Genomic DNA, 15,047 nt, shown 5'->3' on the forward strand with positions numbered 1-15,047 from the left:
TAATAAAGAAACGAGAATTCGTATCAGTATCCTGCAGCACATAGCGTCAGGTTAGCAACATGAAAAGTCAAAAGGGAATCAAAAGGATTTGTGAATTTACCATTCTGCTCGCGTCGGTTATCACTGCCAGCATCGTCGCCTCCACCACCACCACCACTACCCATGGCCTCTGCCTGCCCTGCCGCATCTTGGATTCCCTGCCCATCACCACGGAGCTTCTCAAAGTAGCCCTTGATATCCTCGGCACTAACCGCCTGCCCGCTCTCCGCAAATGGCTTAAGGAAGTCCTTGACCTTATCGCGGAGGTGGTTATAGATCATGGCACCTTCGATGGCTCGCACGCGGTCGACGTTGCTGAGAGCTGCCTCACCACGCTCAAGAAGACTACCGGTACCGGTACTCACTGCTCCATCTTCTTCACCGTCATCGGAAAGTGGAGGTTCGTAAGTATCTTCTTCTTCCCGAAGCTGAGGGAAGGGAGCAAGTTTGGGAAAGCATTCTGCGCAGCGGCAGAGATGGTCGTAAAAGTCTTCTTTAACGAACAGCGAGAACGAATCGATAGGCGCGGCATCAGGAAGCGAAGCATGCTTGGGCTTGGTGACCTCAGTCGTAGATGTAATGTCCTGTTTTGGTTCGGAGGCGGGCTCTTTTTCGGGCGCAGCAAGTTCAGACAGGTTGGTATCTTGCGCCGAGTCCACTTCTCCTTTTCCTTCTTCCTTTGTTCGCTTCGTCGATGGCGTTTCTTCAGATGGCTCGTCATCCTCTGCTTTCCTCTTCTTCGGATTCTCAGTTTGGTCCTTCTTTTCCTCGGGCTTTTTCTGCTCATAAGTCTCTTGCGGAATATTTTTATCGGCCAGTTTCTTGTTCAGACCGCCCTTCTGGTATACAGGAGGGAGAAATCCTGGTGATCCTGCATACTGCTTAAGCCATGGGTTGGAATCAAGGCACTTGAAGCAAATCAGTTGCCAGAAATCATCTTCACCAGGGAATCCCGGCGGTAGAGGGGTTTCATCTTCCTCCGCGTCTCCTTCCTGGGAATCATCACCTCCCGCGTTAGGCGGCTTCGTTTTATTCGTATTTCTGTCGACGCTATGCCAATCTCTCGGAAGACCGATGAGGCACTCCGGGTGCCACCAGTCCTCGCCACATCCCCCGGTTTCAACTGTGCCTAGACCCAGACATTGAAACATCGTGCCTTTTTCCTGATGGGGATCATACTTCTCGCCGCAGCCGCAGAATTGGTTTCGGAAATTGTGGTTATATTTGTTGCCGGTCGACGCTTCTTGCGAATGAACACCCTTGCGGCCAGTCTTGGGGTCTTCGCGCAAAGAGCACAGAGATGTGGCGGGCATTCGAGTGGTACCGCAATCACAGACGAAGCCGCGTTTGTTGAAGAGCTCCACTAGGGCGTGCTCACCATGACAGGCGATGGAGCATGAATAGCAAACCGCAGCGGGGGTGTACGGGTCATCGTCGTGTTCCGGAACAGGATTGCATGTCAAGCAAGCAAAGAGATTCTGGCGCAATGGTCCAAGATCGTAGGTGCAGGAGTCAAAGGACTAAGTATCGATCACTGTTAGCGTAGCTATGATGATGGGTATGTTACCCGGTTTAAATTCACATAAGGCAGCACCTCGCGTGCATCAGCTTCGAGGCGGATTTGCGATTCGATGAACCTGAACACAATCAGAATATGACCGAAGTCTCTCAATAAGATCTGCTGTGATGGGGGGACGTACTCTTTAGCTGTCTGGGAATTCTGAGAACTGAAGCTCTCACGTCGGCCTTCAGCAGGCTTGGCTTGACCGGGGGCGGATTGTGTCAAGTCCATTCCGGAATTCGCAAACTGGGATCCGATGACTGGATCTAAATTCCAGAGCAAAGCAATAGTAAGATGGAACACTCGAGGGATGGGTCTTCCCCAGATGGCGCAGCGACAGGTCGGAACGCGATGCGCGAGTACGGTGTTTGTTCAGTTTGCAGTCCTCACTGACACTGGCGGGGGAGGCGAAGGAATTATGCAAGGGGATATGCAAATGAAGTCAGTGCGCGGTCGACCCTTTTGTTGTATCCCTTCACTGATTAGTCTTGCTGTTTCGAATATGCGCCTTACTAGGAATCATGCCGAAGGTACCTGGAAGTGTAGAGTACCATGTCGCGCTGCTGGTTCCACGTGATGTCCCGGTTGGGGTTTAATTGAAACGCGTCGAAGTAAGATTATGTCATCCGCGTCTCGACGTGTCGACGCGCGCGAACCATTGCAGCCCCTTCCTCCTCACCACGCTTCGGGGCCGTCAAGAAAAATACCATCTCCCATTACATCTCCCCCCAACTTTTTAACTCAATCACCATCCTCCCCAAACAGGACGATTGAGCTACGCATATACGATGGAGTATGTGTCCCCTAATTCGTCTGTTCTATTTTTTGTTGTGCCCAACTAATGCCCTGCAGCCCCCTCCGTCCTAGCGACTCGGCCGCAAACCGCGGACCGAGATCGAACACTCGCAAGCGCGAGAGAGAAGAAGAAATATCGTCGCCCGCACCCTTGCCGCCTTCCAGTCGTATGTATACACCCTATCCCTGGGATTGCAGGGTCAGCAAAATCTGACATGGTAAATAGCGACCGCACTTGGCTCGTCTCCTCCCCCAATGCCCTTCGACGAAGATGGGGATGACGACGAAGAGGCCGAACTCATCCCCGACATTGACGACGTAGATGAATTGGCTGAAGATGAAGATGGAATTGATCTTTTCGGCGACAACTTCGAACGGGATTATCGTGACGGAGAGGAAGATCAATACGCCAATGAGGGGTATATCGATGATGACGGGGACCATGAAGAAATCGACGCAGCTACTCGTCGCCAGCTAGATGCTCGGTTGAACAAAAGAGATCAAGAGCTTGCTCGCCGACGTCGCATGCCAGCGGCTTTCTTGCAAGACGATGATGACCTTGATATGGATCTATCGCGTCAGCCCCGCCGCCGCCGACACCATTATGATGAGGAGCGAGAAGACATTGATATGGCTGATGAAGGCATGGAGGAGTTGTCCCTGGAGGAATTGGCTGATGTCAAGGCCGCCAACATTACCGACTGGGTTACCCAGCCCCAGGTTCTCCGCTCCATCTACCGCGAGTTCAAGGCTTTCCTGACAGAGTTTATTGACCCTAGCGGCCAATCGGTCTACGGTAACCGAATCAAGACACTTGGTGAGATTAACTCTGCTTCCCTGGAAGTGTCCTATGCCCACCTGAGTGAGACCAAGGCCGCTCTGTCATACTTCCTCGCCAACGAGCCCACCGAGGTCCTGAAGGTCTTTGATCAGGTTGCGCTTGACGTGACCCTCTTCCATTACCCTCAATACCATGATATTCACAACGAGATCCACGTCCGCATCACCGACGTGCCTATCATCTACACACTTCGTCAACTGCGTCAATCGCACCTCAACTGCCTGGTCCGGGTCAGTGGTGTGGTCACTCGCCGCACCGGTGTGTTCCCCCAGCTGAAATATGTCATGTTTCTTTGTCAGAAGTGTGGTATTACTCTGGGCCCCTTCCAGCAAGAAGCTAGTGCGGAAGTCAAGATTTCGTTCTGTCAGAACTGTCAGTCTCGCGGTCCGTTTACCGTGAACTCCGAAAAGACTGTGTACCGCAACTACCAAAAGTTGACTCTTCAAGAGTCTCCTGGGTCTGTTCCTGCCGGTCGTCTGCCTCGCCAGCGCGAGGTTGTCCTTCTGGCCGATCTGATCGATACCGCGAAGCCTGGTGACGAGATTGAGATTACTGGTATCTACCGCAACAGCTATGACGCACAACTGAACAACAAGAACGGATTCCCTGTATTCGCAACCATTATCGAGGCCAACCATGTCGTGAAGTCGCATGACCAACTTGCTGGTTTCAATATGACTGAAGAGGACGAGCGTGAGATCCGTGCCCTTTCTCGCGACCCTGATATTGTGGACAAGATTGTCCGCTCCATTGCTCCCAGTATCTACGGCCACACTGATGTCAAGACAGCTGTGGCGCTTTCTCTCTTTGGCGGTGTCAGCAAGCAAGCGCAAGGCAAAATGTCCATTCGTGGCGATATCAACGTCTTGCTTCTTGGTGACCCCGGTACTGCCAAATCGCAGGTCCTCAAATATGTCGAGAAGACTGCTCATCGAGCTGTCTTTGCCACTGGCCAGGGTGCCAGTGCTGTTGGTTTGACTGCCAGTGTTCGCCGAGACCCTTTGACTAGCGAATGGACTCTGGAGGGTGGTGCCTTGGTGCTGGCTGACCGTGGCACCTGTTTGATCGATGAGTTTGATAAGATGAATGATCAGGATCGGACGTCTATTCACGAGGCCATGGAACAGCAGACTATCTCTATTTCAAAGGCTGGTATTGTGACTACCCTGCAAGCCCGCTGCTCTGTTGTCGCCGCTGCCAATCCCAACGGTGGTCGCTACAACAGCACCAGGCCTTTCGCACAGAACGTCGACTTGACTGAGCCTATTCTGTCACGTTTCGATATCTTATGTGTGGTGCGTGATCTGGTTGAGCCCAGTGAGGACGAGCGCCTGGCCAACTTTGTCATCGAATCCCACCACCGTGCCAACCCGGCCCGCCCACTGCGCAATGATGCCGGTGAACTCGTCGACGCCGACAACAACCGCATCGACGCCGAGGGCTATCGTATCGACAAGGAGGGCCGCCGTCTGCCTCTCAGCCAGGATGAAACCGCCAAGCGAGCTGCAGAACAAAAGCGCTCCGAGGAAGAGAAAGAGGGCGAGATTCCTCAAGAGCTGCTGCGCAAGTATATTCTTTATGCCCGTGAGCGGTGCCACCCCAAGTTGTATCAAATCGACCAGGATAAGATTGCTCGCCTCTTCGCAGACATGCGTCGCGAGTCTTTGGCAACTGGTGCCTATCCCATTACCGTAAGCCAATCACCCTTTGACCTATGGGTGACTGCGATACTAACTATTGATTAACACAGGTCCGTCATCTCGAAGCTATCATGCGTATCGCGGAAGCTTTCTGCAAGATGCGTCTGTCGGAGTACTGTTCCTCCCAGGACATTGACCGTGCCATCGCGGTCACTGTAGACTCATTCGTCGGCAGCCAGAAGGTCAGCTGCAAGAAGGCCCTGTCTCGCGCCTTTGCCAAGTACGTTGTCAATCTCGAGCTCAAAATCTTGCACTTCTCGTCCATGCTAACATCTCCCTCCTTAGATACACACTAGCCAGACCCAAGGCGCAATCGAAGCGCCGCGCTGGTATCCCTGTGTCCAATCCCCATACGGCCCGGGGTGCATCCGCCGCGCACTAGTTACATGAGTCGATTTCGTGCTTTCTTTTCGAGTAAAATACCACATTATTTGCATGCGGTGTGTACGGCGTTTGGTGGGGGCCTCGCTGGTTGGGCCATGATTTAATGAATGAACATGATTATTTTTCAGACTTGCATTCTTGAGAGTACTTCTGCGAAACCCCATCAAGCTTGACTGTATCTTCCCTCTCCCCCCAAGTACCCAAGTTCTGGCATATTTTAGACCACTTGTTGTAGGACTAATAATAACAATCACTGTATCACAAGGCTCGCTGGAAGGTAGGGCCCAGATGTGATTCCCGTGTTGTCTACCCGCGTCTCAGGGTGCTAACCTCGAGACAGTCTTCATTCCATCACATTTCGGTTTCGAAAAATTCGACCACAACACCTTCTGTATCTTCAATACCCGAATTGTTTTATCTAAAATATCCAAAATCCCGCCTAGTGACTGAACAATCATAGTAGAGTCGGAAAGAGTCGCATAGGTGTGGATGGAATCCGTTGGGGAAGACACCGGATTTTGAGGTGACCAATATCGATAGAATAGGGCGACCTAGTTGACTCCGAGTCGATATTCAAATTTGAAGGGAGCACTTTACAGTGTTTCTTAGGAGCCTCAATGCAAGAGGCGTGCTAGTTTCCGATAGAGGTTTTCCATAGGAAATTAGCCCCTTTGAAGTCTTCGAGGTCCCACGGGTTAGTCTGCGACGCTCGTTGATAGGTAACTCGGGTTAAGCCTAAGACATTGGTTTCAGTAACGAACTCGTAGATGTCACCATGTCCTTTCTCAGGATCGTCTGTGGTGGGATGAGTGAGGACGAAAACGAGCTGGCGGCTTGGCTGGCTCGTCCCCTTAAAGGTAATGAGGGCGACAAGGTAGGATTTAGAATAAGTTGGGCATGGTTTCGGCGTTTTTATATTTTGGTATTCTGATTGACTGAAGTCAGAAAGATGCCCAACTGACCTTGCCCTCGTCCGGAATTGCCAGATCGAAAAAGAATGAGAGAATACCCGGGAAATGAGAGATTTAAATAATTCACAAGTGTCAGGTGCCTGAAGCGTATAGCAGCACGGTTTATAGGGTGTGTTCGACTCAGTCGCCGCGCTGGCGATATATGAAGCCATGCTAGACTTTTGCCTGGGGCTAGCAGATGCTGAGACCAATTATTGCAGCTCAAATTCCAAGAAGACGGCAAGGCTATGGTAGCGCTAGCGCCGTGTCTTATATGAGATACTAGATGGACAATTTGTTGGCTCTCCTGTTGTATGAGAGCATATAATACGATTTGCCGTATTGTGATGTGCCCAATCATCACTATATCACGGACTATTTAGCGGCCCCTAGCCTCACTTGATACGATAGAAAAATGACTGGGGAAATCAAGACCGAGAGGACCTATGGAATCCGAAGATATATTTCTGGAGCAAAGCGGCAAATAAAAAGTACAAGAAGCGAGACTAATGGGCATGAATACTACAACTGCACGCCAGAGCAATCGTGGTTCAAGAATTAAAATCGGTCAACCGACTCCAGTAGAGCAACGCCATGTCGGGCGCCAGATGCTAGCGGCGCCCCAAATGTTGGGTATTACAAAGAAAAATCATTGTTCCCCATGCAAGGGGAACACGGATACCACCAGACCGGGGGTATTGTCAGTCTGGCAGCAGAATGCAAAAATGCAAGGTTGGAATCATCCACCAACTCTTCTCTCTTCCCCTCTCCTCTTTTCCTTTCATGTCGTGACCTAATCACTTGTGCGACGCTCGGGTCGCGGCTTGCGCAAACTCTTCATGCGATTGAGGAATCCACCGCCGCCTGCGTTGAGCTTATTCTCGTCCGACGCTCTGTCGTTGGTGGATTTGCGCTCCAGGCCTGTCGGTTGTTTGGGGCTGCTCGAGGAACGCATACGGCCGGCCCCGCCCTCAAGACGCGTCTCCTGAATGCGCGTCGCCTTCTTGTCGTATTCCTCATTATAGTCCTGGAAGAATGGGTTGGTTTCATTTCCACGAGAAGAAGCGGAGTGACTTGAACCCATCGGCGCTGGTGCCGCCGCTGGGAAGGTCTGCTCCGTGGGAGACATCATCCGACCAGTACCACTCTTCCCCCGCAAACGCTGAGCCAGACTCTTCTTCCGCTGGAGGCCTCCACCGGACCCAAGACCCTGCTCGTTTTCACTCCGCCGGCGGGCCATCGCCGAGCGACTGGCGGGGGCACCATCCAGGAAAGTGCTCGTACCAAGGCCCGCGCTCTCGGACCCATGAATGGGATCCACGAGAGACCGGGGATCAAAATTGACAGTTTCGGTGTTGTTGCGGTGAGCTCCAGAGGTTGAGAAATCATTGTAGCCCTCCTCCATTCTGCCATGAAACAAATTCAAATCAATGTTGGAGTTGTTGGGGCCCGAGCCACCCAAAGCCATGTTCGTAGAATTCTTAGGGAAGGCTTGCATGGGCGCAATGCGCGAGCCCTTGCGATTGCGGTGCGGATTGCAGGCGTCGAAAGGTCCGTCATGGTGAAACACTATTATGCATTAGCATATCTTCAAAGTGGGCTGCAGGCAATTATCGTTACTCACTTCCAGTGCCGTAGATGCTCGTCACATCCAGTTTGTCAATGATGTCCAGCCGGCGATCCTTGCGAGTCGAGCGCGACTTGCCATCGCGAGGGCGACCATCGCGGTCGCGATGGCGACGTTCCCTTCGGCGGCGGTCGTCATCGTCGTCAAACAACTTGGAGGCCCGCTCCATGACCGAAGATTCGGAGTTTCGACGGGGTCGGCGCGAGGCCTTTTCGCGGGGACCTACTGTGGCCGCCTTTGACAGGCTCGGAGGATCGGCAAAGATGTCAAACGGATCCTTCGGGTCTTTCGGTCGCGACTCTACAGGGCGCCCCGACGGGCGCTCTCTGGGCTCCCGTGGCGGTCGTGGGCGACCGGGCGGGCATCTGGGATCACGAGAAGCGCTACTGGGGGGTGGTCGGAAGCCCTTTGTCTCGGGAGAAGCGACGGGTGGAGGACTGGGCTTCGGGTTCAGCGAGAGGTTTTCCTGCAGTCACGTTAGCAATCGGCTCGCCCAGCTCTTCCCATGCGCAGTTCGCAAGTAACCGCCGAGGAGTTACGTACAAAAAGATCGCGGGTGTTGCTTGTGACGTCCTTCTCCGTTGGAGAGAACATGGTGGCGCCGGTTGTCATTCCAGGGGCGGATTGCGGCGACAGCGCCTCGGTGTCGTCGAGGAATGGATTTGTCGACCGGGGCCGTTCCGGGCGCGAGCTGGTGGTCGAGCCACCAGATGGAGACAGGGCACGGTTTCGAAAGGGGTTATTTGAGCCAAAGCTCGCAGCTGTTGGAGATACCTGGTCTATGGAGCAGTAGTTTCACGTCAGTTTCCTGTCAAGAACAAGTTTTAAAGGGAGTTCGGAGGATCTGGCGCCATTTAAATGCCACCGCGAAAAAAGAACGTCTCAGGGGGGGGTTAAGCGAATAGACGGGCCAGATCTTGCCCAGAGCCAACGAAATACGCACCTGGTGCTGCCAGCGACACGCCGGGCGGGTACCCAAGCGCTGGAGGGGCATTCATGATGGCGAGAGATGAAACGGGGGACGGGTGGAGAGTGTTGCGTCAATCGAAGATGTCGCACGAGTCGAACGACGGAGGCGCCGATGAAACGGCGCGTGTGAGAGTGAAGGAACAAAAGTTCAGCGAGAGGTGGGCAGAGGTGAGCAGAAGATGGAGCAGAGGGAAGAGAAGTGCAGAAGGGGGGGGGCAAAGGGGAGGACGGGATCAACGGGGTACGTAAAGAGAGGCGATCGGCCAGGACCGCCTTCCTCGTCGTCTTCACAAGGAACTGCGACTGCCTAGGCTCTCCACCTCAACTCCTCCTACGACTCTATGAGCTTACGCTCTCATTCGGCTCGCACATTACTCGTGACTGCTCTGCTTTCCTTCCCTGCAGGCATGCTAATGCTAGTGCTGCAGAATCTCCCCCAGACTCGATTTAGGGTCAGAATCCAGGGGCACACCCTCGATCGACAGGGCTCCACACGCGGTGGGCTTGACTTCCGGCATTTTGATTATTCTTCCTCTTCCCCTGGAGAGCACGTTGACCTCGAGGGGCCCTGGAAACCTCCCCCAACTTCCCATGGATTCCTCCTCGATCTGCTCGCCCCCAAAGATGCGAAGCCCCAGCCGTTCGGAATGACGTCCGCATTCCTGGCGTCCACCGGTTGATGTCATCTCTGGCCTGGCGGAATGTGGATTCGCCGTGGCTGGCACACGCGAGTGTCCTGCGGTCTCAATTGCGCGATCTCGCACGGCCCCTAAGATTTGATGTCGACGGTTGACAGGACGATCTGCTTAGCGGCCTATCGTCTCTCCTTGGCAGGATCCCCCTGATGACAACTGCTTTGCTTGACACGTTCCAGCCGCTTGAGTTCAATAATAGCGCCCTCTGGCACTCAGATCACAGCCCGAGAACTCCATTCTCCGTATTTCAAGGCTGAGCTTCTTCCCCTCTCGATGGAATTCAGGCGCCTGGTCCTGCAGGTGATCTCTCTCCGATACGATCGGACACCTGCATTGTCATTGTGTCCAGTTGGGTTCCCAATAGTTTGTGAACTATGCGTCATGGCCATGCAGATGAACGGTCGAGGTTTACCGCCGAGACGACTCTTGCAGATGAGGACGCGCTCACCGGACAGCATGTTGCCGCGCTGGTCTACCCAATTGTGGATGAGGTGGGTGCGATCTACACAGGCAGCAGGCCATCCGAATGATCGGGCCCGCGGTCGGCAATCATCCGGCTAGATAGCCGTAGACATTCACCGCAGCATGAGTGGCACAGAGTTAATCTCCTGGTTGTCATCCGAGAGACCGGTAGACTCGAGTATCCATAATTAATATGTATTGAACTTATCCCAGGGTCTGATCGATTTACAGTCAAAACAGATTGATTATAGCTATAGATTTGCAGCAAGAAGATCCCAAGTGTTGGCGTCAGCAAATACACTATGTACATACATACTAAGAAAATCAAGCCGCACACGCTGCCATGAGATGACTTGCAATTACAATTACCACTGCATATGCATCGATAATGCATCACACTACCCTAGTAGACAGGCACGGGCACACCGGTCAAATCGTAATGCCAGGTGTCGATCGACTCCTGGTCGTACTCGCACTCCATCTTCCCAGCTTTCCACTTCGGACGGAGCGGCCAGCCGCAGATCTGGCGGTTCTCACCAACATGCTCCCCCTGGAGAACGGTGGCATTGAGGGTAACCGGCTTCACATCCTTCTCCACCCAGTTGATAAGAACCTGCAGGTTAGTCTGCGGGAAAGGACCGTTGGGCATGAGCTCGTTGGTACCACAATGTGCGGCCCCAGGGACAAGGTACAACTGATACCAATCTTTGAGGGCGGCGGCACCCTCCTTGTAGGACAAATCGGGGTACATGATGCTGCGCACAGATTCCCAATATCGAACGGACGATGCAGCGGGGATACTGTTGTCTGCTTCTCCATGGAAGTGAATCACCTTCCCCCCGGCTTCATGGAATGGGGTCAGATCAGGCCAATTGGTTTGCAAGGTTGAGCCGTACTCCTGCATGCCACTGATCATCCAGTTCTTCAGGGTGTCGTAGGTCACGCCGTCGAGGGTTGAGAGATCTGTGCCGTTCTTGTCCACGAGCAGGGCGATATGTTCAGCCCCGAGACCGTCAACCTCCAGCTCCCATTCCCCTGTGGCCGAGTTATATTGGGTTGTGACATCGGCAAAACTCGCGGCTACTTGATATGACAGGTACACCTGTCGACCTTTCGAATCGCGAAGGCCACGAATAACTTCTTTCGCAACCTCCACCCCCTCTTTAGAGACCGTCCCGTTCTGTACGGGGGTCGCCGCCGAAGACATCTGTCTCTTTCGTTGGCTTCCGTAACCACCACCACTGGATGAGGCGGCGCAATAGTAGGGTTTGCCAATGACCGAGGAGATATCAAAGTGCAATTGACAGAGGTCGGAGCGAGAGACAACACCGTCCTTCAGTCCATCGAGGGCGTCGCAGGCGGAAATGGTTTCGTTGACTATCTTCTCCATCTCACAAGGGGGTGGATAGTATTCCAGGGTCTGTGTGACAATGTTGGAATAGAGATGCTGGGTCTGCTGGAAAGACCACCGGAAAGCAGGTGCTCCAATAGCTGCACCGTCCCACTCGTCTCCAAACCGCTGAATCTGGCTCCAGCCTTCACGGCCACCCTCAGAGCAGCCTTGGTAGTAGGAGTAGAGCTTGGAAGTCTCGGCCATGTCGAAGAAATTGCGAGTGAACTGCTTTCCGATCTTGCTGAGCTCATAGATGCCCTTATACCCAAACATGTATAATGTTTCATAGTCGATAGTGCCATTGGCCAGAAGCATTGCGGCGTCTGCCTGGGTCGTAAAGCTGCCAAATCCACCATCGGTGGCTCCTGCGACAGCACCGTACATAATGCCCCCCGGAAGAGACTGTTCCCCCGAATTGATCGCATAGCCTCCGCCGCCAGTGGATAGGTAACGATTTTCAAACTTGGCGGGATCTGGCAACCAATATTTGACGAGAACTTGGTCGCCGCGGCCATCATGAGAGTATGCGAATGTAACATTGCAGTAAGAGAAAGTGGCTGCTGGGAAAAAGGTCTCGTCCGTGCCTATAGATGCGTTATAGACGGTGTTCGTGGTGACAGAGGATGGGTCGATAGTGATCCCTTGTGCGAGATCGGATCCTGGGAGCTTGGATTGAACATAATTGACCGTGCAGGCGTCTTCCAGTGAGGTGGCCGTTGTGGTAGTGGCGTATATAATCGCTGCCAGGGCCATAACCCGAGGGCACCAGGGGTTGAGTTGCATCCTCGAGTAGAGTGTTTGGGTTTTGTTTTCTTCTTCCTGTCTGCTTTGTCGATCGTCTGGGATTTTCAGGCATATTTATACCCCTCGTGGATGCTTCCGCAAACCCCACTTTGTTGACAAAAACCGCAAGTGCCAATGCGTGCATCAGGCCGAGTGCCAGGGGCCGCCAGGGCTTTCTCCGGGGAAATCCAGGGAATACCTGGGGCCGCTCAGAACCCCGGAAAAATGGAAATCCACAATGAGCGTGAGGAGCGAAGTCTCGCTGAGATGGATGGAGGAAAGGTGGGGAGCTCATTGTGGAGGTGCGTGAACTCCAAATCCATTCATTGGCTTCTGTAGACTCCAAATAACTTTTCAGGACTGGGGTTCGAGGCCGACGCCGGAGATAACCATGGTGGATTCATCGTTTGCGGAGGAGACTACCAGATTCATCATCCCGAGATGACAAAGGGGTCATGGCCTGTGCGGGCATCAGGGGAAATTCGTGGGGCTTCGACAAAGACGAGAGGATGGTGTAGATATTGAAATGTGGTCATTGGTGCTGCTAAAAACTTTTCCGTAGCCTAGCAACTACACTAGTGTACTCATGGCACTGGTGCTTCGCGTCGAGAGTGCGGGGATCACAACAAAATTGCTCGTCCTCCACGCTATTGTGAATAAGCCCACTATCAATAGTCAATGCTAGCAACATTTGTGAAGTTTTGTGCAGTGCGATCTCATCACTGAAGTACCGGTATCATATATACTTAAATTCCCCCATAGCAAACCCTCTTTGTTCAGAAGGGATTGAGAAAGGACTCGCATTGAAATAGATATTAGAGTACTCTTGGTCCTAAGGAATAAAACAATCACTACACACTGCGTACACCTATCCATGGATACTGCAATGTGGTATGGGTACCTAGGCACGGAAAGTTATAGCGGTCACGCCCAAAGTTCACTTTCCAATTTCAGCAGGGCCTGATGTCTGAATGGTAAGATTTGTACCTCAATCTGACCAATAGTCATAAAACCAGTCGCCCAAACAATTGGGTCTCCTGAACGGTCAGCTGAATAGTAATCTGTATAGGTCGGTAGTGCAATGCCTGGGTGTATGCACAGCACCGTGTAATATGAGAGAGGTATCATACTTGAGGTTACCAACATTGAAGCATCATAATTTGTACTAAACCACAACGCGCTGGTCTGCGGCGCAACTCTACTGTGAATATAAAGTCATATTTCGGTGACTCACAAGTGTTGGAGTGGACATAGCACATGTCAAGACAACTGATGCATATGTAGATTCCAAAACAATGTACATGTATATCCTTTCCAAAGTTCAAGGGAGTACATGATTTCATATGATGCAGGTTTCACGGTGATTAAAATGATATGAGGACTGAAAGATCTCTAGTTCTGAAGATAATTGATTCCTTGATATAATCGACCTCTCTATCCCTAAAAGTCCTTGTATTTAATTATGCGTGTACGTATGGAAATGCCAAGTCGAAGTATGGACTGCCGGACAAAGCGGGCGCATCCTCGGCCTTGGCGCTCCCGCCCGACCATCACCCGCCTCTGCACTCACATTGAGCTCCTTCTCACATCCAACATCCAAGTGTCATTCACCATGAATTCCACGACGCAGCCACCCCCAACGCTGACCAACCCTCGATTCACTCTCGAGCTTGAGTTCGTCTCCTCGCTCGCTAACCCCTACTACCTATCCCACCTCGCCGTCAACTACCCGAACCTGCTGGGCATCTCGCGCGCCGACGACGACGATGAATCCTCTTCTGCCCCCGATGCCCAGGCATTCGCCGCATACCTAGCCTACCTCTATTCCTACTGGAAAACCCCGGAGTATTCTCAATTCCTGACGCACCCCGGCCCGACCCTGCGCGCGCTTCGCCTGCTCCAGGAGGACAAATTCCGCCGCGAGATCATTCTTCCTCAGGTGATCGAGGGATTGGCGGGATTCATTGCGCCCAGCGATCCTGCTGAAGCTGCAGCGACCGAAGTCGATGCTACCAGCCAGGAGATCGAGCAACAGGAGAAAAAAATGGGTCGAAGACATGATCGCATGCGCGCGACACCGAGGCCCAGCAAATCCCGCAGCCACACCACATCCAACAGAGGTCAGAGCATTGAAAGATTTACAAAAGCCTCAACCTCGTGCACGGCGACGAGCACCGTCATCGACTCGGCATTCCCCATTGACACAACCAGCACGGCGGGGTGCGTGCTTCATGTGCGACCGAGGCATTGGACCGATCGGCCGGAGGGTTTGTCGATCGAACAGCAGCAGGAACGAGGCTGGTCCCAGTGCCAGGGACCATGTTCAAAGCCGCCTGCACTTGTCGGGTTCGTCCCTTGAACGGCATTTGCGGGGTCATGAAGGACCAAGCGTTCCTGTTGGGATGAATACGGGCGTGCATGGGAGATGGCCGCATTCGTCCAGTTTTCCCCCGAGGCAATTGACCACAACCAATACGCAGTGCTAGTATCCAATCCAACACACAAATCCCAAGTGCCCCGAATTTCCAGTCAGACTGGGTCCTTCGTAGCAACCCGACTTTGGAGTAGTGTGCGCAAAAGCAACGTCGTGACCTGCCACCGTCAGCGTCCGATGGGCTAGGAGCTCCCCCAACCTTTTTTTTTTTTTGTGCTTCTCCCACACAAGTAGTAGCCTTCCCCTCCTCCATCCACCGCCGACTCTACCCAGGTACTCATCCTTCAAAGGCGCGGGCCGTCTTCTGCTTTCATCGCTTGTTCCTAGCAATTTGTCCCCGGGTTACTTGCGCGCGCCAGCTTCCGGAGCCCCACCCCCCTGGTGATCGCCGACTACCTCATCAGACAGCCCCGT

At 53.0% G+C, this 15,047-nt stretch overlaps 6 protein-coding genes across 6 annotated transcripts; 3 read left to right on the top strand and 3 right to left on the bottom strand.

Annotated features, from left to right (window-relative positions):
• Positions 1–23: 23 nt before the first annotated feature.
• N7532_002087 (putative metaphase-anaphase transition protein (Mlo2)) lies at positions 24–1,831 on the bottom strand (the record flags this gene model as incomplete). Its single annotated transcript, XM_056614581.1, has 4 exons — positions 24–31; positions 101–1,559; positions 1,607–1,676; positions 1,740–1,831. The coding sequence occupies 4 exons, from the start codon at positions 1,829–1,831 to the stop codon at positions 24–26; spliced, it is 1,629 nt and encodes a 542-aa protein (XP_056479622.1).
• Positions 1,832–2,388: 557 nt separating this feature from the next.
• On the top strand, positions 2,389–5,318 carry N7532_002088 (MCM DNA helicase complex subunit MCM2; the record flags this gene model as incomplete). Its single annotated transcript, XM_056614582.1, has 5 exons — positions 2,389–2,393; positions 2,453–2,562; positions 2,622–4,927; positions 4,987–5,156; positions 5,222–5,318. 5 exons carry the CDS (start codon positions 2,389–2,391, stop codon positions 5,316–5,318), a joined length of 2,688 nt encoding a protein of 895 aa, XP_056479623.1.
• Positions 5,319–7,063: 1,745 nt separating this feature from the next.
• N7532_002089 (Pal1 family protein) lies at positions 7,064–8,895 on the bottom strand (the record flags this gene model as incomplete). Its single annotated transcript, XM_056614583.1, has 4 exons — positions 7,064–7,839; positions 7,895–8,363; positions 8,441–8,676; positions 8,841–8,895. 4 exons carry the CDS (start codon positions 8,893–8,895, stop codon positions 7,064–7,066), a joined length of 1,536 nt encoding a protein of 511 aa, XP_056479624.1.
• A 52-nt stretch (positions 8,896–8,947) lies between these two features.
• Positions 8,948–10,091, top strand: N7532_002090 (uncharacterized protein; the record flags this gene model as incomplete). Its single annotated transcript, XM_056614584.1, has 3 exons — positions 8,948–9,034; positions 9,178–9,541; positions 9,955–10,091. The coding sequence occupies 3 exons, from the start codon at positions 8,948–8,950 to the stop codon at positions 10,089–10,091; spliced, it is 588 nt and encodes a 195-aa protein (XP_056479625.1).
• A 335-nt stretch (positions 10,092–10,426) lies between these two features.
• N7532_002091 (putative tannase) lies at positions 10,427–12,199 on the bottom strand (the record flags this gene model as incomplete). The annotated part of the gene is made up of 1 exon (XM_056614585.1): positions 10,427–12,199. The coding sequence occupies one exon, from the start codon at positions 12,197–12,199 to the stop codon at positions 10,427–10,429; it is 1,773 nt and encodes a 590-aa protein (XP_056479626.1).
• Positions 12,200–13,811: 1,612 nt separating this feature from the next.
• N7532_002092 (mediator of RNA polymerase II transcription subunit 31) lies at positions 13,812–14,558 on the top strand (the record flags this gene model as incomplete). Its single annotated transcript, XM_056614586.1, has 1 exon — positions 13,812–14,558. The coding sequence occupies one exon, from the start codon at positions 13,812–13,814 to the stop codon at positions 14,556–14,558; it is 747 nt and encodes a 248-aa protein (XP_056479627.1).
• Between the last annotated feature and the right edge of the window lie 489 nt (positions 14,559–15,047).

Source organism: Penicillium argentinense, assembly GCF_028826775.1.
Source record: "Penicillium argentinense strain IBT 30761 chromosome Unknown utg000002l_segment0_segment0, whole genome shotgun sequence".
Taxonomy (NCBI): Eukaryota; Fungi; Ascomycota; class Eurotiomycetes; order Eurotiales; family Aspergillaceae; genus Penicillium; species Penicillium argentinense.